The sequence below is a fragment of the Hemibagrus wyckioides genome, linkage group LG09 (assembly GCF_019097595.1).
Source record: "Hemibagrus wyckioides isolate EC202008001 linkage group LG09, SWU_Hwy_1.0, whole genome shotgun sequence".
In the NCBI taxonomy this organism is placed as follows: domain Eukaryota; kingdom Metazoa; phylum Chordata; class Actinopteri; order Siluriformes; family Bagridae; genus Hemibagrus; species Hemibagrus wyckioides.
In genome coordinates this window covers 25,452,780-25,474,051 of record NC_080718.1, presented here as the reverse complement: position 1 = coordinate 25,474,051, position 21,272 = coordinate 25,452,780, and the positions used below count along the sequence as shown (strand labels likewise).

Genomic DNA, 21,272 nt, shown 5'->3' with positions numbered 1-21,272 from the left:
ATTGGTTGTTTATGGCTTAGTAACTGGGTGCTGCTATTCTGCTGATTGTTTTGTTTAGTTATAGTGTTTATGGCTGGTGGTTTTTGATAATTAATGGTTTATTTCTAAGAATTCTTTCACTTGTTTTGATATTTCTTTGCAAATGTATTGTGTATTTGGTCATTGGATGGTGTGTTTATCTGTGCTGCTAATGTTCTGATTTGTTAGTATTCTTGGTTGATAGATCCTTATTCTTGGTGATCATTGGTGTTTTCGTTGACAATTAGTTGATTTTTAATTGGTTTTTAGTTCCATATTTTTCTGATTTCATCTGATTTCTTGATCTTGATTTTCTTGATCTTTAGTGTTTTGTTGATAATTAGTTGATTTATGGTTGATAATTGGTTGTTGTTTCCATATTCTTGGTGATCATTGGCACTTTGTTGACAATTATACAATATTTGGTTGATTTTGAGTTGGCAATCAGTTGATAGTTCAGTATTCTTGGTGATTTGTGGTGAGGGTTAGTTGTTTTTTGTGGATTAGTGAAGTTTTTTGCTGTTATTTTGATGATTGTTTTGCTTAGTGATAGTGTTTATGGCTGGTGGTTCATTGATAATTAACGGTTTATTTATAAGAATTATTTTACTGAGGTGTGACCATCAGTTGTTTGATATTTCTTCACTAGTGTATTGTGTATTTGGTCAGTGGATGATGTGTTAATCTGTGCCGATAATTGTCTGTTAATTCATTGGTCATTTGTTGGAAATTATTTGATATTTTGGTTGATAATTGGTTGATAGATCCTTGTTCTTGTTGATCATTGGTGTTTTGTTGATAATTAGTTGGTTGGAAATTGGTTTTTAGTTCCATATTTTTGATCATTGGCACTTTGTTGAGAATTATTCAATATTTGGTTGATTTTTGCTTGGTAATTGTTTGATAGTTATGTATTCTTGTTGAACAATAATGGTTTGTTGAGAGTTAGTTGTTGTTGTTTTTGTGGGCATTTGGTTTTTAGCTCTGGTTCCTGGTTGTCACTGGTGGTTTGTTGGAAATTATTTGATATTTGGTTGATTTTTGCTTGGTTATTAATTGATATTTGTGTATTCTTGGTGATCATTGGTTATTGGTTTTGGGACTGTTTGTATTGTGGGTGTTAAAGGATTGTTAATTCTTTGTTTAATTTCTCACTGAACTCAGTTGGTTTCTGTTGATATTTTGTATATAAATTAATTTCCGCATAATTATTTTTTGTTTATTGATAATTATGTTTTGTTATTCCTTGGTTGGTTTATATTTCATGGTTATATTTTTAAAATTGTTTGCTTGATTGCTAAAAACGTATGTTTGTTTATTTGTTGATAATTGTTGGTTTCTGTTTGGTTTTCGGATCCTAAAGTGTTATTACTGGTTGGTCATTATTGTGTTTATGGCTCGTATGTATAAATTAGTAGTGTGTTTATGAGTTACTGACTAGTTGTTTTTTGTTTATTTGCAGTGGCGGCCAGCGACGCCGTGTTTCACTCGGTGCTGCTCTTCTTCAGAACCCTCAACTCCTCATCCTCGACGAGCCCACAGTAGGAGTGGATCCTGTTCTACGAGCCAAGTACGCACTCGTTCTTTATTCCCCTCTCTCTCTCTCTCTCTCTCTCTCAGCTTTCCAATAAAAGCTTCTAGACCTGACTTCCCTGTTCTCACCCTTGCTCAGCGTGTGAACCTTGCCTGAACCTTGCACTACATTCTAAATCAATAACACAGAGAAGTTTACACCACTTGTGCTTCCCTCTCCCGCTAAATACATTTACACCCTCATGTCTGAAAACACCTGTTAGTCAGCTTTAGAGCCCTGACCTTCTGTAACAAACACACAATAGGTGTTTTCTCTGTTCTCCTTTTTTGCTCTGTAAATGAATTTCTTTTTTATTAGCTTAAACAAATTCTTAAACAAATTCTTAAACAAATGGTCCAAATACACACGCACACACACACACTTTTGGGCATACTTCAGTCGAGTAGCTTGTACAATCCTTGCATTAATCCTCTCTGGCCCTGAAACTCAAGAACTCCCTTACTCAGTCATTCTCGTGACCACAAACTCACCAACACCTAATTTCTTTTTTTAAAACTGTTGTAACACATTACAGTAACTGGGATTGTTTTAGATTTTTGCCCTTGTGCTGTTGTACGATGAATCACAATGCTCAAAACACACACATTTGGGCAGATAGCTAACATCGGAATGACATTTAAGACTTAATAAAATATCATAAAATAAGTTGCACTGAAAAAACATGCACTAAAGGGTGACAGAATTTATTTTTTCAATAACTGACCATATTGTAAAGGTGTGTTTTAGTACATCCAACCACATGCTAATGTGCATGCCACAGAAAGGACACTTTTACAGTAAATACCTTTAGCAAGTGTTTTAAAGTTGCAGCAAAGCTTTAGCTGTTTTATGTCTACATCAGAAAAATGCTACGGCTCTCTGACTATTATCAGAATAACTATACTGGAATTTAGACATAATAAGTAAAACACTCCGTGGTTTCTATTATTATATAGGTGCTACTGATGAAAAATCACTTCCTTTATTTCATTCAGACAGACGATACCTAGCTTTTTGTTGGCGTCTGTGATCCTGAAATGAAGTCAGTCACCTTATGAAGCTATACATAACATACATAAGCGAAACTGCCTTCAAAGGTCCTTTTGTCCATTTTGGACAAAGGCACATCATTAATTCAGTGAAAGTTTTGACCACAGCGCTGGGGAATTTTCCGCTCTGATTGGCTGGTTCATTGTGTGGAACTTCTGCTCCGGTTTATATTAACTTGCTGTTTTAAATATGTTATTCAGGATGTTTTTGTATTATTTAACCTCAGGGTAATGTCTGGTTTTGGCTGCTAGCTGCTAGCAGGACTGAACGTCTGGATGGAGTTCTGAAGTTTCCTGGATGTTTCACAGTATAAAATGTAATGCTGATGCATTAAAAAGTATGACAAAAAGAATACCATTAAAAAAAAATGAGCAATAAAAAAATTAATAAATAAAAATAAAAAATGTTTAAAAAAAATAAAAAAAATAGATTTACTGATTACTAAAACAATTTGAAAAATATTTTAAATATGTATTCATAAAAATTGTATTCTTAATAAAAATATGTGGTAAAAGAAATAAAGCACTTCAGGAAGCTGTTACAGGTAAATAATCATCATTGATGTGGTAACAGAAACTTTTATCAGGCCACATCATTTTGCTGTTTCATGTTATAGATATTATTTAGCAGAAAGAAGCAGAAAAGACTAGATTTTAGTGCTATATTGTGTTACTGTACATCACCTGAAATGCGCTTGTCTGATGTTTACAGAATATGGCAGCACCTGGTGCAGATTGTGAAAGGAGGGCAGGTGTCTGTCATCATCACCACGCACTACATAGAGGAGGCCAGACAAGCCAACATGGTGAGATTATACAGTACACACTCTATGTCTGTTCATCAAATAAAACAGGAGATGTGGTTAAGTTTGATTCCTGATTCTCAGATCCGATTCCACATGATACTATTCCATTCCAGACTGCATGATGAACTCGATGAACTTTTGGTTCACGCAGCTGATTTATGGACTTGACCTCGACCTGCCTTCTGTCTTAAATAATAGTCTGAAAGCACAAACTTGGCCTGACTAAAACCTGTCATTCAGGCCCTCGTTTGAGATAACGAGATAGTTATGTGGGAAAAGCTTACTATAATATGTGTGTGTGTTTTAATTCTGAACATCCTATTCAGGTTAATAAAATACTCTGTGCACAGTTCCTGTCTTCGTCATTCCCAGAATTTCCAGAGTAGATGTATAGATATGAGAGGATCTCAATAGTGTCAAGACCATTCCTTTTAAAATCTTCTTCTTCGTCTTTCGGCTTTTCCCTTCAGGGGTGGCCACAGCAAATCATCTCTCTCCACCTATCCCTATCTTCTGCATCCTCAACACTTGCAGCCACTAGCTTTATATTCTCATTTATTCCATCCATATACCTCCTCTTTGGCTTTCCTCTTTTCCTCCTGCCTGGCAGCTCCATGTCCAACATTCTCCTAAAGATATACTCATTCTCCTTCCTCTAAACATGTCCAAACCATCTTAATCTGGCCTCCCTAACTTTGTCCCCCCAAACGTCCAACGTGAGCCGTCCCCCTGATGTACTCGTTCCTGATCCTGTCCAACCTCAACATCTTCAGCTCTGCTACCTCCAGCTCTGACTCCTGTCTCTTCCTCAGTGACACTGCCTCTAAACCATACAGCATGGCTGGTCTCACCACTGTCTTGTACAACTTACCCTCGATTCTCGCCAATATATTCCTATCACAAGACCACAGGGGATAGAAAATAAGGACTGCTGATAACAATCAATTTCACCCTGTTTGTTTGTATCTAGAAGATCATGGTGTCTGAAGTTCCAAAAAACGTGAAATGATAGCTATTTTGTTTTTGTAAGGTTTCCTAGACACTCATAAATCTGTAGATGCCTATGTGAAACATCAATGATGTCTAGTTTTTCCACACTGTGAAGAATTATGACTCTTTTTTTTTAGTCACAACACAAAGACATTAGCCGTGTGTGTCACTTCTGATGATAGAGATAATGGGTCACATAGCGTGAAGGGAAAGATCCCCCCTTTTGACCTGTTTTATTTTTTGCATAAACTCTTGCACTTAAAGCAGCAGTGACGCACATGTGGCTTCACACATGATGTGCACACTTTACTTTATGACCCCTTTGAGTCATAGCTTGCATTTGTGTCTTGTGGAGAAATCTGTCCATGCATGACACAAACAATACACACCTAACCAATGTAGAAAGTACAGAATTGTCTGCTGAGCTGAATGCACAGAAGCATTTGTTTGTAGTCACTAAATGTGTAGTTTTTTAATGTTTTAAGTATATCATCAAGCTCAAATAGTGTTAAGGAGAAGTAAGACAATGACTCAGATGTTTGGACCATCAACAAAGGTTTATTCCATCACCTGGCTACCGGAACTTTTGATAGATACTGACCACTGCAGACCGGGAACACCCCACAAGAGCTGCAGTTTTGGAGATGCTCTGATCCAGTGGTCTAGCCATCACAATTTGGCCCTTCGTCAAACTCGCTCAAATCCTTACGCTTGTCCATTTTTCCTGCTTCTAACACATCAACTTTGAGGACAAAATGTTGACTTGCTGCCTAATATATCCCACCCACTAACAGGTGCCATGATGAGGAGATCATCAGTCTTATTCACTTCATGGCTGCTCAGTGTAATTTGTGACACTTGGGCTTGTGCTGTTACTAACTGTTACTAATGTTATACCAGTTGTGTCTTTCAATTCCCACTGCACTAATGCAGCTAATGATGGTGTTAAATCATGCCTAGGTGGGGTTAATGAGGAACGGAAGGCTGCTGGCTGAAGCCAATCCAGAAGAGATCATAAAGCAGCACAACGCAGCCGTGAGTTCATCCTCATAACACACACACACACACAAACATATGCATACACTACACTACCATTTAGGTTAGGAAAAATTGACAATAGTATGAATATAGTTTATTATAAGTATTTGGTGTATTGTGGTATGTACGTTTGTGTGTGCTGGTGTGTTTGTGTACATACACTACAGACCCTGGAGAGTGCTTTTCTCCAGCTGTGTGAGGACTCGGACCAAGTGGGATCCCAGGACAGTCCTCAGTTTCCTGATCACGGTGAAAGTGTGTCTCCAGACAGCCTGAAGGACGAGTGCAGAGAGCCTATTTTGGGGAAGGATATATCAACACCATCAGACATTCCAAAGCTTAAAGGTTAAACACTGGAACTAGCATTATTTAGACATTACACTGTGCTGTTGCGTGGATGTGTGTGTTTATGTGTGTGTGTGTGTGTGTGTGTGTGTGTACCCAGCGGAGTGGAAGGTGAGAGCCAGGCACGTCATTCCAAAATGTCGAAATATTGTAGCATTGACGATCAAGACAATGGTGCGAATGAGGAGAAACCCAGGGTAATTACTGCAATCATTAACTGCTGATATATTGATATCTGATAGATTTTAGTGTCCATGTCTCTCTAAAGTAGTTTCTGTATTTTTCTCTGCACGCAGTTCACTGTGTTTTCAGTTCCTGCTGCCTGTGATTCAGATCTGTCTGATGTGTTTGTGTATCGGCGGCGATCCAAAAGGCATCGAGGTGGCTGTGGTCAACAACGAGACCAGCTCGAGTGCCTACAGCCGCTCTCTTCTCTCTTTCCTCGACAACACCAGCATCAACCAGGTAACAGCAGATGGTTCGAAATATATCACAGCGCAACATGAATCATGATCACACTGGTTTAGGAAATTTATATAGATTCAGTAGATTCAATGCTAATTAGATACATGCTAAAATGAGTTCTTAGTTAAAGTAATAACTGAAAATAGTGAACAGTTTGCCATGTATATTAATAATTAACTATAGAATTATTAACTCTATTCATCTATTTATTATTCATAAATCCTCTAGGATGGGTGGATGGATGGATGGATAAGCAGATGACTGGAAGGATAGATGGATACATGGATGGATGAGTGGATGTATATATGAGTGGATGGATGGATGGAGGAGTGGATGAGTCAGAAGATGGACAGATGGATGGATGAGTGGAAAGATGGATGATTGGATGTATATATGAGTAGATGAATGAGTCAGTAGATGCATGGATGGATGAGTGGATTTATAGTTTGATGGACAGAGAGATGGTTGGATGGATAAGTCAATAGATGGATGGATGGGTGATTGGATGTATGTATGAGTGGATGGATGAGTCAGTAGAGGGACGGATGGATGAATGGATAAGTCGATACATGTATGAGTGGATGGATGGATGGATGGATGGATGAGTCAGCAGATGGACAGATCGATGGATGGATGAGTGGATAGGTGGACAGATGGATGTGTATATGAAATTATGTATGTGTGTATGAGTGGATGGATGGATGAGTGTATAGCAACCATATATCATAGATAGATAGATAGAACTTTATACAGCCTCCAGATCTCTCATTCTCACTTCCTCTCTCAGTAGAGGAAGTTCAAAGAGTTTCACTTCAGTCTGGTTAACAGCATGAACAGGTGTCCTGGTACAGAGATGATCAACCTGAAGCTCTGTCCACAGCCTGGTCATGACGCCTGAGCTTTCAGGAACTGAGAAATGGAACCTCTAAGAAACTCTTACTGTTTAAATGAAGGAAGGAACTCGGGGGTATTTTTGATCTAAAGGCATGTGTTCTTTTGTAGCCCAGAGTTCAAAGCTTGTTCAGTATAGTGTGTAGGATTGGTCTTGTGTATAATTGCTGTATCAGCTGAGAGCACTCTAACAGGAATGAATGGAAGAAAGCAGGGTTTTTGTCCTGCATTTTCTCCCTAATTTGGTCATCTGCCAATTCCCACTAACCAGACAGTGCTTCCGATGAGATGTAAAGCCAGCCAAAAAAACTGCTCATGCTGTGCCACAGGGCAAATTAACACGCTCGAAGGAAAGTGCTGTCCTTTCTCTTCCACAGTTGGATAGTGATTGACAGCGGAGAGACAGCATGCCAGCATTCCTCTCGACAGGAGAGAACGCCAAAAACTACTTTATTATAACGTGAATAACCAACATACCACGACGGTTATTGACATCTACTTTAGGTTATAATGATTTAGCATGTCCTCTTAACAGCTAAGAAACAAAGAGCTTCACCACAATGATTGAATTAAAATTGGATTAAAGATTAATATCATGCTTCTGATCCAGGGTGTATGGTTAATTCCGCTCTCTGGGACCCCCGGTCAAGGATGGCTATAGCATCCTCAAGGTTTAGCCTCACGTTCTTCTTATCTTAAGGTGAATGTGTTTCTGTAGCACCATACAGAAGATCCTTTAGAAGCCTGCCAAGCGATGGAGGCATTATCAGATTGTCTGTCCATGCAAATGTCCAAGAGTCCTGTTAGCATGATATCATGAGAAATAGTGGCTGAATGTTTGTAAGCGTTATGACTGCAGTCAGCACATGAACCCATTCAGACAGGGTCAAGGTCATAGCAAGGGCAAATGTCTGAAATAGTTTGTTCTTAATTGCATGGCTTCCTACTTGATATCATGTTGTAAGAGTGTTTCTGGAATACAAATTAGTAACAAGTTAGACTTGTTGGTTCCCTAGACATCCACCATCGACGTCATGTTAAAACTAACCGTTGTTTGTTTTTGTTCAGTTGTTGGACGTTTGCCTTGACCTTTTTTTGTTGGAACGTACTTTTTTTAATTTTGTTCTCCTCCCTGCAGGTGAGCCTCTCCCATTCTGCTGCTTTTGAAGGCATCCGTAACGGGGAGTATTGGGGCGTCATCGAGTTTGGTGAGAACTTCACCACCTACCTGACTAAGAGGTGAGGATTTCAAGGAAACCGAATTGTCAATCATGCGGTTGCTACAAATCATAAAAGGTTTAAATCATAGGAATGGATTCACTTCAACATCCTGAAATTCTGGTCAACAGCCCCGATTTTCTGGTCAACGGCCCAGAGCCCTAACCATTTGAGCTACCCACCCCCCCATTCTGTTCGAGTCAAATGGTTGTGAAATCAAATCCAAGGACTTTGTGGAAAAAGCACGGGCTCAGACGCTGCCACGGCTTCATAAGTCACTTAAAAGCATAAAAGCATCAGCCTAGACGTAAAAAACAATCGGAATTTGTTTGTTTGCTGTTTATGACCTAGCAGTCACAAATAAATTGCTGCAGACGTCTGAAAATACGTGAAACCTGACGTTTACCTGCTGCAACCTCACTGTTTACCTGCACAAGGTGTTTTGCTGACGCTCTAAAAATACTCACACAAACAGTCAGGTGATGATGACTAGCACAGAGAGAGAGAGAGAGAGAGAGAATGAGGGACAGGGGAATGGCTGGGAGAGGCTGCATAGCTTCTTGTCTGAATCAGTGTGAAAAAAGAGGAAAAGCAGGTCAGTCCTGTCTCTCTCTCTCTCTCTCTCTCTCTCTGTCTGTGTGTGCTGGTCATCATCATTTCTTCCTCATGCTGTTTCACTCTTTCTCTCTCTCTCTCTCTCTCTCTCTCTGTGTGTGCTGGTCATCATCATTTCTTCCTCATGCTGTTTCACTCTTTCTCTCTCCCTCTCTCTCATCCTTTCGCTCTCTCTCTCTCTCTCTCTCTCCCCCTTATGCTCTCTCTCTCTTTCTCTCCCTCTCTCTCATCCTTTCGCTCTCTCTCTCTCTCTCTCTCTCCCTTATGCTCTCTCTCTCTTTCTCTCCCTCATGCCCCCCCTCTCTCCCCACCCCTATCGCTCTCTCTCTCTCTCTCTCTCTCTCTCTCCCCCATCTCTATCGTTCTCTCTCTCTCTCTCTCTCTCTCTCTCTACCTATCTCTATCGTTCTCTCTCTCTCTCTCTCCATTCCTATCTTCCTCTCTGTCTCTCTCTCTCTCTCTCTCTCTCTCTCCCTCCCCATCTCTTTCGTTCTCTTTCTCTATCTCTCTCCCTCTCTCTTTCTCCCCATCTCTCTCTCTCTCTCTCTCTCTCTTTCTCGCTCTCTCATGCTCTTTCTCTCTCTCCACTCAGACACCACATTATGGCTTGTACTGAATGAGTGCACATGTATGGGAAACCCCTTAAAATATAACTCTATTAAAATTTATTAAACTCTATTAAAATTTATTTATATGTTTATTGACTTAAGTGTTAAGTACCACATAGTTAACTATCCTATCAAGAGATCTCTGTGTAAAGCATGACCAGTCGTTTCATATTAATGACTTGAATGAAAGCAAAACGGATCTCTTGGACAAAAGTAATGGCACCCAATAAAAGGATTATGGGTTCATGTAGGTGAATAAACTTTAAAAAGCTGAGCTGCTTTACTAAAACACTGTACTTATGATGTGCAATTTTGTTATTTTATCATTTTGTGAGCTTTTGCCTTTTACAGTCATTTGTGGGCGTGGCTAAATGTAAGCCTAGTCTAATGACTGGCCTTTTGTATCAGTGTATGCATGCAAACATTCGCCGCATAGCTACAGTTTGAACCTACACGATATTGCCAAAAGTTTTGGGACACACCTCCAAATCATTGAATTCAGGTGTTGTTTTTCAGGGGTCAGGCTTGACCACTTAGTTCTAGTGAAAGGAACTCTTAATGCTTCAGCTTCATAGAAGACATTTTGGACAATTTCATGCTCCCAACTTTGTGGGAACAGTTTGGGGATGACCCCCTCCTGTTCCAACATGACTGCACACCAGTGCACAAAGCAAAGTCCATAAAGACATGGATGAGTGAGTTTGGTGTGGAGGAACTTGAGTCCTGACCTCAACCTGATAGAACACCTTTGGGATGAATTATAGCGGAGACTGTGAGCCAGACCTTCTTGTCCAACATCAGTTCCTGACCTCACAAATGCGCTTCTAGAGGAACGGTCAAAAATTCCCATAAACACACTCCTAAACCTTGTGGAAAGCCTTCCCAGGAGAATTGAAACTGTTATAGCTGCAAAGGGGCGGGACAACTCCATATTACATTCGTGTGCACGTCCCAAAACTTTTGGCAATATAGTGTATAGTGTATGAGAAATTTATGTTCCATTTATTTTTGCCCAATATATTTGGTTGCAATTCAGGAATCATTTCCAGGTTGTGATGTGAAACGGTTTGTTTGTGTTCGGACAGGATGTTTCAGCCGAGAGTCTCCAGAGAGGTTGTCGAAGGAGGGTCAGTCCACGTCTGGCTGGACTTGACGAGTGGGTTTGAGATTCTGATTCGAAGTTATTCTGAGATACAAACAGATTTCATGAAAAACTTACAAATTATTTCATGTGCTTTTTCTTTCTTATAGATCGACAGATAGGAATAATGCTACAAAAGAAGCTGCATGAAGCATTTCAGGTAGAATCCACGGTGTAGGTGATAAATCTACATTGCATTGTGTCTCCATATTCACATTCGTTCTTTCGTTGTTTCCATGAGGCGTCTCGGTAAAGATGGATGGAATTTAGAAACTGACATGGAGAACATAGATTGCGAGACATACACAAGGGAAATTCTCTTTTTTTTAAAAAAAAAAGTAGTGTGACCACATGACTTGGCTTATGTGTATAGATTAGAGGTGAACATGGGACTGTATTTTAATGCTGCAGGAATTCTGACCTGCCTTTTCCTGTAAACAAAGTCTCCACCAATCACTGCCCAATCGCTCGGCTACTCACACAAGTCACAAGCTTTTCTTGTTTTTTTTTGCACCTGCGGTATTTAATATTTGCTTGGTACAGCATATAAAGTGTGTATACAGCGCCCTCTGGTGACACGGATCTTATACGACTGTCAGCTCTGTAAAGATATCATTTTAAAACATCCTACACCGATCAGGCATAACATTATGACCACCTGCCTAATATTGTGTTGGTCCCCCTTTTGCTGACCAAACAGCCCTGACCCGTCGAGGCATGGACTCCACTAGATCTCTGAAGGTGTGCTGTGGTATCTGGCACCAAGATGTTAGCAGCAGATCCTTTAAGTCCTGTAAGTTGTGAGGTGGGGTCCATGGATACTTAAATGATACTTTTGATAGATACTGACCACTGCAGACCGGGAACACCCCACAAGAGCTGCAGTTTTGGAGATGCTCTGATCCAGTGGTCTAGCCATCACAATTTGGCCCTTCGTCAAACTCACTCAAATCCTTACGCTTGTCCATTTTTCCTGCTTCTAACACGTCAACTTTGAGGACAAAATGTTGACTTGCTGCCTAATATATCCCCCCCACTAACAGGTGCCATGATGAGGAGATCATCAGTCTTATTCACTTCACCTCTCAGTGGTCATAATGTTATGCCTGATGGGTGTACAGTAGCTGCATAAATGAGATTATTTTTTTTAATCTTCCAGTTAATCAATAAATGTGTGCAGCCTACACACTTTGACCCTTTTTTTTTCTCCTACAAGCTACATATCCGAACTCCCACTTCTGGCCACATGAAAGTAAAAAAACGCCCGCTCTTGGTGATGTGAAAATACAAAAACGCCCACTTCTGGCCACATGAAAGTAAAAAAACGCCCGCTCTTGGTGATGTGAAAATACAAAAAACACCCACTTCTGGCCACATGAAAGTTAAAAACGCCCGCTCTTGGTGATGTGAAAGAAAAATAATACGCCTGCTCCTGACCACATGGAAATTAAACCTAGAAACCGAGAACCTGGTCCTGTGAGATGTACAAAAATGGTCTTATCATTGTGAGGCTTTAATATGTTTAATTAAAAAAAGGCCTAGTCTGAGCTGTGTGTGTGTGTGTGTGTTTGGTTTTCAGGCTTTTGTTGACAGCAAGATGGGAAGTCAGGCCTATCTAGTGTCTGTTCCAGTTAAGGTATGATTTCTTTATTCTCTGCGTGTGTGTGTGTGTGTGTGTGTGAGGTGAGAGAGAGAGAGAGAGAGAGAGAGAGAGAAGACATGATATTTTACAAGCTGTAACTTACACTTGAAATAGCACTGATGAACGTTTCATGTGATATTTGTCTTTGTGTGTGTGTGTTGGATTTCAATAAACCAAATATAAGATTATTAAAAGCTTTATTGAAACTTTAAATTTTCTTTTAGTGTCGACAGATAATTTTGCTTCTTTCCTAGAAACAAATGCTTGAAAAAACAGCACAATTATTTCACCATAGATAACAGACAAGCTTGAAATAATTAAATATCTACAACTAGGTGTAATAATATTTTATTTCTTGGTTTATTGTTATATTATAATAGGAAATACATTAGCTTTGACTATATTCAGGGTGCCACTGGCTAAGATTTTTTATTTTTTATTTTTTGTGGTATAGTAATGAGCTATTGAGAGATTATTATTGACAAATAGTCTTTTATTTTTAGTTCTCCATTCCTCATGAAAAGAAATCAATCCACCTTAACCGGTAGACTTTACCGAATGAAGGCTTGGTGATGAATTAAAATGGCGGATAAAACTGTCTGATGCTGCAAATGAGCTAATTCTGCTAGCTAGTTACCTCATGAAATTGTTAGCAAGCCACGGAGATGCTTGAGGTAACTCTACAAAGCCGTGCAGGAGTTCATTTTTTATTAAATATCATACTTGTGTATGTGGTCTTTAGAATTCTGTACAGAAAACTGTAGTACATTGTCTTAGTTGACTTCATCAGAATACAAACGTTAGCATGGCCAGTTAGCCACAAAGTTGAATTAGCAGGCTGATGTGGTGTCATATGTGCAAGAAAATGCAATGTAAACGGTTTGGATAAGGGTTTGTCCATTTTATGTGTGTGACAGCGTTGAGAATTGTAAAGTTTGTAGTGAAGTAAACGATTGTGAGACGATTGTGTTTTGTTTTTCTTCTCTTCTACTCGTCGCTCTGTAGTTCGAGGAGCCAATATTCGGCAGTCAGAACACCACATTCACTACCTTTGTGACTCCAGGGGCTGTTCTGAGGTAAAAAGAAATGACATATTTGTTATATAGAGGTGTCCAAGAGTCTGAGAGAGCTAGTCGAAATGCTTTTATTATTATTTTTTCATTTAATACAACAATATACATTACAAATGTTACAGCATTAGAAAATTACTGACCACAAATTGTGTAAAAAGTTGAATGTGTGAAATGTTTACCTTTTTAATTTCTTAATCTTTGAATTTAATTTTATTTATTTAACAAATTATTTTTATTTATTTATGTATTTATTCATTCATTTATTTATTTATTTTGCTTAAGTGACAGTATGCTCTCGAGCTAGCAAACAAAAGAATGAAGTGGTTAAAATAAATAAATAAGTGAATGAATGAATGAATGAATAAATAAATAAATAAATACATAAATACATAAATAAATACATAAACAAATTATTAATAATAAATGGTCACAATGACTTGTTTGGAGCAGATTCATACATTTTTCAGATATAGTGACACCTGTTTTATTATGTTTAAATATATAATTGTCTGTTTAAGAGTTAAGAGTTTATTGTCATATGTACGGTCTGTTACACCATACAGTACAATTAAATTCTTAGTCTGTGAATCTTCCCAGCAGGACATAAAAAGGAAACAAGGTGAATTTCTAATTTATTGTTATTGTACTTTATTTCTCATCACTTATCACAGCATCACTTTTTACCTGGCGGTGGGACTCACTGCTCTGTCCTTCGTCTTGGAGAGGAAAGAGGGGCTGTTGGACAGGTGCTGGGTGGCAGGTGAGACACTTTCCCTGGTATTTGAGATGCAGATGATGGCATATATGACACTAAATAAGTCTGCCTTAATTCACGACTCACTTCATTCACTGTCTAGCCCTAACTAGTGCAGAATCTTGTCGTTCTTTCGGCTGCTCTCTGTTCGGGGTTGCCACAGCAGATCCATATGTTTCGATTTGGCACAGGTTTTACATTGGATACCCTTCCTGACGCATCCCTCCTATTTTATCCGGGCTTAGGATCGGCATTAAGAGTTAACTCTTAGCTCCCTGTCCAAGAATTGAACAGCAATGAGAGCATGGGATCCTGCTACTGGACCGTCAGGAGGCTTCCACATATTGTGTTTTTTAAAATCTAATTCCTCTCTGAACCACTAGATAGAGGCTGTGACATACTGATTATTTCACTCACAGTTTTCTCATCTTTCATCATCATCATCTTTATAATTTTTCTTCATCCTCCTTTTCCTGTGTAGGAGTGAGTTCTCTAGAGACCATGCTGGCACATCTCTTCTCTCAACTATTGGTCATCAGCGTCCAGATCACCCTGCTCCTGCTCTTTATCCTGCTCGTCTTTAAGGTAAAGCTTGTGTCCTGTAAATGCTCTAAGAGATCAGCACATTCCCTTAAAATGGCATGTTTGGTGTCTAACGTTTTATTTCTTTTATACCCCATGACATCAACAATGATACCTGTTTTATTAATTAAGAACATCATGTGTTTTTTTTAACAAATTTAGAGCAATGTTTACGTCCAGGAGAAAGGTTAGATAAACAGTCGTTCCTTCTTGAAGTTAATTAGACAAAAATCTTCTTGTGGAAAAACTTGCTAGTGGAATAAATCTTAAAGAAACTATTGTAGCTTCTAAAATAATCCACACTGAATGAAGTCTTCTTCCGTCATACAAGTTGTTACTATGGAAACGATAACGTGGTGGGCGTTACCTGCTGTAGAAAATGAATCAACCCTTTCTGACCAATCAGGATGAAGAATTCAGCAGGTGTAATAAAGCTGGTGTGGTGTAACAGACATGATGTTGACTTACAATGGGTTTCATAGACACTTAATAATAATACAATTATATATAATTATTATTATCTAATCTGGATTAGGACAGAGTTGTTTACTGTTTTTTATCCATCCAGCAGGTGGCGATATGGGCTTTTAGGCTGCAGTCAGCATTAGGTCAGTGTTGATAGAGGTATTAGTATGAAAGTTGAAGCAGGACAGGGTAAAGGACTAAAGCGCCGCTGCATCGCTCTTTAGGTAGACATGAACACGAGGGCTGGTTGATGCTGGTACTAATGTCAGTAGCTGAATGGCATTGTGGGTAATTTCACCAGTGACATTTAGTGGTTTGTGGATTTATGTAGAGGGCATATTAAGTGCGAGTCCACACGCACACACGCACACGCACACACACACACACACAGACACACAGACACACACACACACACATGCTATTCAGACCTGCATGAAGATTCAGTCAAGCCAATTACTTTAATTCATGATCCGTTATAATAAATTCATTGTAACACAAGCTTCATGTAGCCTTATAGTGCATTTCTCTGTCTCTCTCTCTCTCTCTCTCTCATTCTTTCTCTCTCTCTTGCTCCCCCATCTCTCCTTTTCACTCTCTCTTTCACCTCATTCAATTTCTTTGTTTCCTTTGCTCTCTCTCTCTCTCTCTCTCTCTCAATTTCTTTGTTTCTTTTGCTCTCCCTCTCTCTCTCTCCCTCTCTCTCTCAATTTCTTTATTTCTTTTGCTCTCTCTCTCTCTCTCTCTCTCTCTCTCTCTCTCTCTCTCTCTCTCAATTTCCTTGTTTCTTTTGCTCTCTCTCTCTCTCTCTCTCTCTCTCTCTCTCTCTCTCTCAATTTCTTTGTTTCTTTCTTTTGCTCTCCATTTGTCTCACTTTCTCTCTTCTGCTCTCACACACTCTCTTTTTCTCATTTTTTCTCATTCTCTCTCTCTCTCTCTCTCTTTCCCTCTTTCAATTTCTTTATCTCTTTCTTTCTTTTGCTCTGTATCTCTCTCTTTCTCTGTCTGTCTCTCTCTGTCTCTCTCTCTCTCTCTCTCTCTTGCTCCCCCTCTCTCTGTCTTGCTTTCTCTTTTCTATTTCTCTTTCTTTCTCTCTCTCTCTCTTTTTCTTTCCGCTTCTCTCATGCTCTCCCGTTTCTCCATCTTGCTCTTTCCCTCCCTCCCTTATTCTCTCTCCATCTCTCTCTCTCTCAGATTCCCAATGAGGGCTCCCTGGTCCTGGTCATCTGCCTGATTGTTCTTCAGGGTGTGACCGGAATCTCCTTCGGATTGGTCATTTCCTCCGCCATCGACGACGAGCAATCGGCCAATCAGGCAGCTCTCGGCATCTTCTACCCCAACCTCATCATCAGCGGTACGGCTTCCGAGCTTCACTCACATGACGAATTCTCGATTCTGATTGGTCAGATGGTTTCGATTCATTTTCTGGTTCACCAGATGCTCCATATGTAAGGCACTGTTGATGTGGTGACTTTTCTGTGAGCAGATTAGTTGGAGTTTGGCATTTTTTTGGGAGGAGCCTTGGGGTTTTTATGCAATAACATGAGTGATTTCAGGAACTTGATTCCAGAGAGACAATCACTTGCCTTCAGATTTTCAGTATGCATAATTTCTATGTAATCAGGTTTTCTGTGGTTTTTTCTCCAGTTCAGAGAAATTCTGTCATAATGAGGATTTCTCCAAAGCAAGCAGGAACAAATATTTTCACTTCAGGATCCGTTTTCAGAATGAACAAGTTCAATATAGATCGATATTTCAGCGATGGCGCATCCATCTCAGTTTCAGCTAAATTGTATATCTCATGTTCCAGGAAAGTCGCTTACCGTCGCTTTAATGTTGGTGGAATTTTTGTGGTTGATTGATGAGGAAAGACATTAGCGCAATATGATCTGGGCTGGGCCGCTGGGATCGTGAGATGAGATTGATAGAGTGAAGGGAAAAGGTGATGAGCAATGAGAGAGAGAGAGAAGAGAGAGAGAGGGGAGGCTCAGCGGAAATGCACTAAAAGCCTGATAATGACTGAGTGAGGAGGAAGTCATCTCTGGGGTTATGACCTCGCACGGTGTCAACACACACAAACACGTGCTTTATCTTTCTTTCTTTCTTTCTTTCTTTCTTTCTTTCTTTCTTTCTTTCTTTCTTTCTTTCTTTCTTTCTTTCTTTCTTTCTTTCTTTCTTTCTTTCTTTCTTTCTTTCTTTCTTTTCATCATCCTTACACGTTTCTCACATTGCTTATCGAACTCTCTGTAGGTGTCATTTGGCCGGTGGAGTGTATTCCGTATCCACTGCGATACCTGAGTCTGGTGCTGCCACAGACATACGCATCTGAAGCCCTACGATGCATTATGTACCGAGGTGAATACACACACACACACACACACACTCACACTCACACTCACACACACACACACTCACACTCACACTCACACACACACACAGATACATGAAGCACTCTCCTGCATCATGTTTATTGGTAATCTAATACTTACACACCCTATGGCTTTGGAAAGTAAACACACACACACACACTCATACACACACACACACACACACACACACTCATACACACACACACACACACAAACACACAGTCATACACACACACTCATACACACACACACACTCATACACACACACACACTCACACACACACACACACACCGTGTTTGAGAGGAACTTCACGTTTTGTCGATATTCCATGATGATGAGCTCATGTTGCTATAGACACCCAGCCATCCCCTCAGTACCCCCCCCTCTCTGTCACTGTTTTCTTTCTCTTTCTGTAACTGTCTTTCTCTCTTTTGGTCTCTCTTTCTGTCTTTCTCTAACTCTCTCTCTCTCTCTCTCTGTCACTCTTAGTTTTCTCTCTTTCTCTCTCTCTTTATCTGTTTTTTTTCTTTCTTTCTTTCTTTCTTTCTTTCTTTCTGTCACTCTTAGTATATTCTCCATTTCTCTTTTTCTGTATCTTCCTCGCTCTTTCTCTCTCTCTTTCTGTCACTCTCAGTTTTCTCTCTCTCTCTCTCTCTCTCTCTCTCTGTAACTGTTGTCACTCTTTCTTTCTTTCTTTCTTTCTTTCTTTCTTTCTTTCTCTCTCCCTCTCTCTCTCTCTCGCTCTCTCTCTCTCTCTCTCTTTCTCTCATTTTTTTTCTCTCTCTCTGTAACTGTTGTCTTTCTTTCTTTCTTTCTCTATCACTCCCTGTATTCTCTCTTAGTCATATTCTCTCTCTCTCTCTCTCTCCCTCCCTCCCTCTCTGTGTGTGTCTCTCGTCCTCAATTATTCACCGAGCTCATCACTGCACCTCCCTCTCGAATGAAACCCTTTTCAACCCTCTTCAACCTTTTCCATCTCCATCTCTCCAACACCCCTCTGTTTAACCGGGTTAGTTCGGGGGAAATAGAGAATAAACTCTAAACTGCTGTAGGAAACACACTCCCAGCTCCAGCACACGGAGGTCATGATCTCTTTGGTAAAAACAAATCATCTGAAGCTTAGCTGAATAAACAACGGGTAGATAAACGTAGAGAGAGTCCGTTCAGAATATGTCTATGGAATTAAAAAATTGTAATATTTCAGTGATTTCAGTTCTTTGTTTTCCGGGATTTCACATTGCTAGAACTTTTCGGGGGTTGAGATACATGCAAAAGAGAAATTCTGTAGAAAAAAAAATAAAGTTATCTTTATCATTCTCCTGTAGGGAGAATTAGTTAAATAGTAAAATAAAAAAAATAGTATATGATTAATAGAAAAAATAAAGATATAGATAAAGTAAATCGGTTTGTATGTACAATCGGATATTGCCTCTGTTTTTATTTAAGCATGTGTTATGATATTATATTTATTTATTTATTTATTTATTTATTTATTTATTTATTTATTTATTTATGGATTTGTTCTATTTATTTATATACACATACAGGGGCAATAAAGCCATTTCCAGGCAGCTACCCATGTGCTCGATGTACATAATGCTTATTAATTACCACCCTTAATGTGGAAAGACGTATTATTTCTGTTTCATGCTTCATACATTTTGTATTAGCTGGAAAAAAAGGGGTTTTAATCCATGTGCTCCATCTTTTATTTACACTCCCACTTCCCATCTAGAGGATCCCCATTCAGGGAAAAAAAGCTTTTCAGTGTCTGTTTCAGTAAACCGTCTTTAACTCGTTTTCCCCAGAGGCCATAAAATGGAACTTGCTACTGTTTTTGTTGTGTCCATGTTCAGCATTGAGTGTCTTGGTCATGTCCCACTCCACAGTGGTGGTTAATATGAAGCTCATATGAAAGTAGACACTCAAGAATCTCTGTTTTTATCCAGCCTACTAGGGGCAATATATATCCATAAAATGTTTTATAAAAGTAAATGATGATATTAACCCTATTTCTGCTCTCTGAGATGCTCCGAGTGCTTGTTTATCTAAAAAGCAGCTCAAATTCGATCTTCAACCAGTAAAATTCTGTGTAAGGTTCTCCAACAGAGGGAAAAACACACGTCGAAAACACACTGAAAGCCAACAGAGTCATTTTATATAATTTATATGACAGAGCAGTGGCAGCTTCAAGCACACAACCCTTCAACACCTTAACCACTGAGCTACCACATCCCCCAGATTTGTGGTGACTAAACCAATAAAAGAAAATCAGCATGAAGGTCAAAGCAAACTGAAAGTGTTTGTTCTGTTCTCCAGGATGGGGTCTGTCTCGCATGATGGTGTGGCGAGGCTTCGCCGTCACGCTCGGCTGGAACACCTTCTTCCTCATGCTGGCCACCATCATCCTCAAACTGAGGACATGAGGGACGCCGGTCACTCGAAGGTGCTTCAGATCATGGAGAGAGGCGTCAGGAGAGTCCCAGGCTTCACACAGAAGACCAGGCCTCTCTCCCTCTCTCTCTCTCAATTTTGTTTTTTTTTTTGTTTTTTTAATTTTGATGAAGCAGCTCTCATGAATGGAAGCATAAAGATCTCCTAAGGCTGCCAGTCAGAAGCCTGAAGGTTACCTCAGAGTAGCTGATCAGCACCTTCTTGTTTTCAGAAGGACCAGAAGCAGTCACCTCAGGGAAAGAATGGGTTCTGTTTCTGCATCCAAAAGTCCAAAGCGTTCCACCAGCAAGTGTCATACTCCAAAATTCAATTATATATACATATATATACACACACATATGTCCTAATTAGCACAGACTACGGTCTTGAGACAAAAATAATCACATGAAGAACTGACCTTTGCAAGCAGTGCAAAATGGGACCTGTCCTGAACTTGAACAATTCAAGAAACCTCGTTCTACACGGACAGTCCATCATGCGTTTAAAGACTTCTGTTTGTGTCCTTCGTTTTGTTCAGAGTTGTACAGATTTGTAGTGTTGCATAGTCAAGTTTAACCCTTAGATTGCGCTATTGGTGGGCGTTGTGTGTGTGAGTTTCCTCCTCTGACAACCAGCTGTATTAATTGCCACCTGTCAATCAAACTCAGTTGGGCTTTTTACAGAATCCCAGGTTGTGATGTTTGACGTTTCACACTGGGTTAACAATTTATTCTGGCTCTTCGTAATCTTGGAAACCCTGGGGGGATCTTCTTTATAAAGCTTTTTGCCGTCTCATGCACAAAGTCTAGCAAGACGTCTTACAAAGGTGTTGTAAATGAAATGAGCCGACGAACATTGTGGAGTTCATTTTTTAACATTTTATAAATTTACTAGCGCCTTTTGTGTGTTTGATGTCATATGTCAAACGACTTTGGGATGTTACGACCCTTCTACAGTTCATACAGTAGTTGCTAGCGTACATAGTGCATAGTGTGTAGTACGTCAATCGGGACGCAGCACAAGTCTAGCATCGTAACGCTAAGACGCACAACTTAGCGATGATATGCTAAGACTTGAGATAAATAAAGGTTGTTTGAAGTTTATTAGACCGTCAACCAGTCAGAATAGCTAACCCCGCCCACTGAAGTTGATTGGCAGCTGATCTTACAAACAGGCAAGGAAATCGAAACAGGCGATAC

At 39.6% G+C, this 21,272-nt stretch overlaps 1 protein-coding gene across 4 annotated transcripts in view; it reads left to right on the top strand.

Moving 5' to 3' along the window:
• The window catches only part of abch1 (ATP-binding cassette, sub-family H, member 1), a 39,177-nt gene extending 18,139 nt beyond the window's left edge, over positions 1-21,038 (top strand). For all 4 annotated transcript variants that reach the window (XM_058399613.1, XM_058399614.1, XM_058399616.1 and 1 more), the window contains exons 5-20: positions 1,481-1,588; positions 3,353-3,446; positions 5,397-5,471; positions 5,642-5,819; positions 5,920-6,016; positions 6,116-6,284; positions 8,314-8,414; positions 10,702-10,772; positions 10,868-10,917; positions 12,337-12,393; positions 13,405-13,475; positions 14,144-14,232; positions 14,708-14,811; positions 16,465-16,624; positions 17,521-17,625; positions 19,960-21,038. In XM_058399613.1, the coding sequence (XP_058255596.1) occupies positions 1,481-1,588; positions 3,353-3,446; positions 5,397-5,471; positions 5,642-5,819; positions 5,920-6,016; positions 6,116-6,284; positions 8,314-8,414; positions 10,702-10,772; positions 10,868-10,917; positions 12,337-12,393; positions 13,405-13,475; positions 14,144-14,232; positions 14,708-14,811; positions 16,465-16,624; positions 17,521-17,625; positions 19,960-20,066 (1,636 nt within the window). In that variant the 3' untranslated portion in view covers positions 20,067-21,038. The remainder of the gene's footprint in view (positions 1-1,480; positions 1,589-3,352; positions 3,447-5,396; positions 5,472-5,641; positions 5,820-5,919; positions 6,017-6,115; positions 6,285-8,313; positions 8,415-10,701; positions 10,773-10,867; positions 10,918-12,336; positions 12,394-13,404; positions 13,476-14,143; positions 14,233-14,707; positions 14,812-16,464; positions 16,625-17,520; positions 17,626-19,959) is intronic.
• The last annotated feature ends 234 nt before the right edge of the window (positions 21,039-21,272 follow it).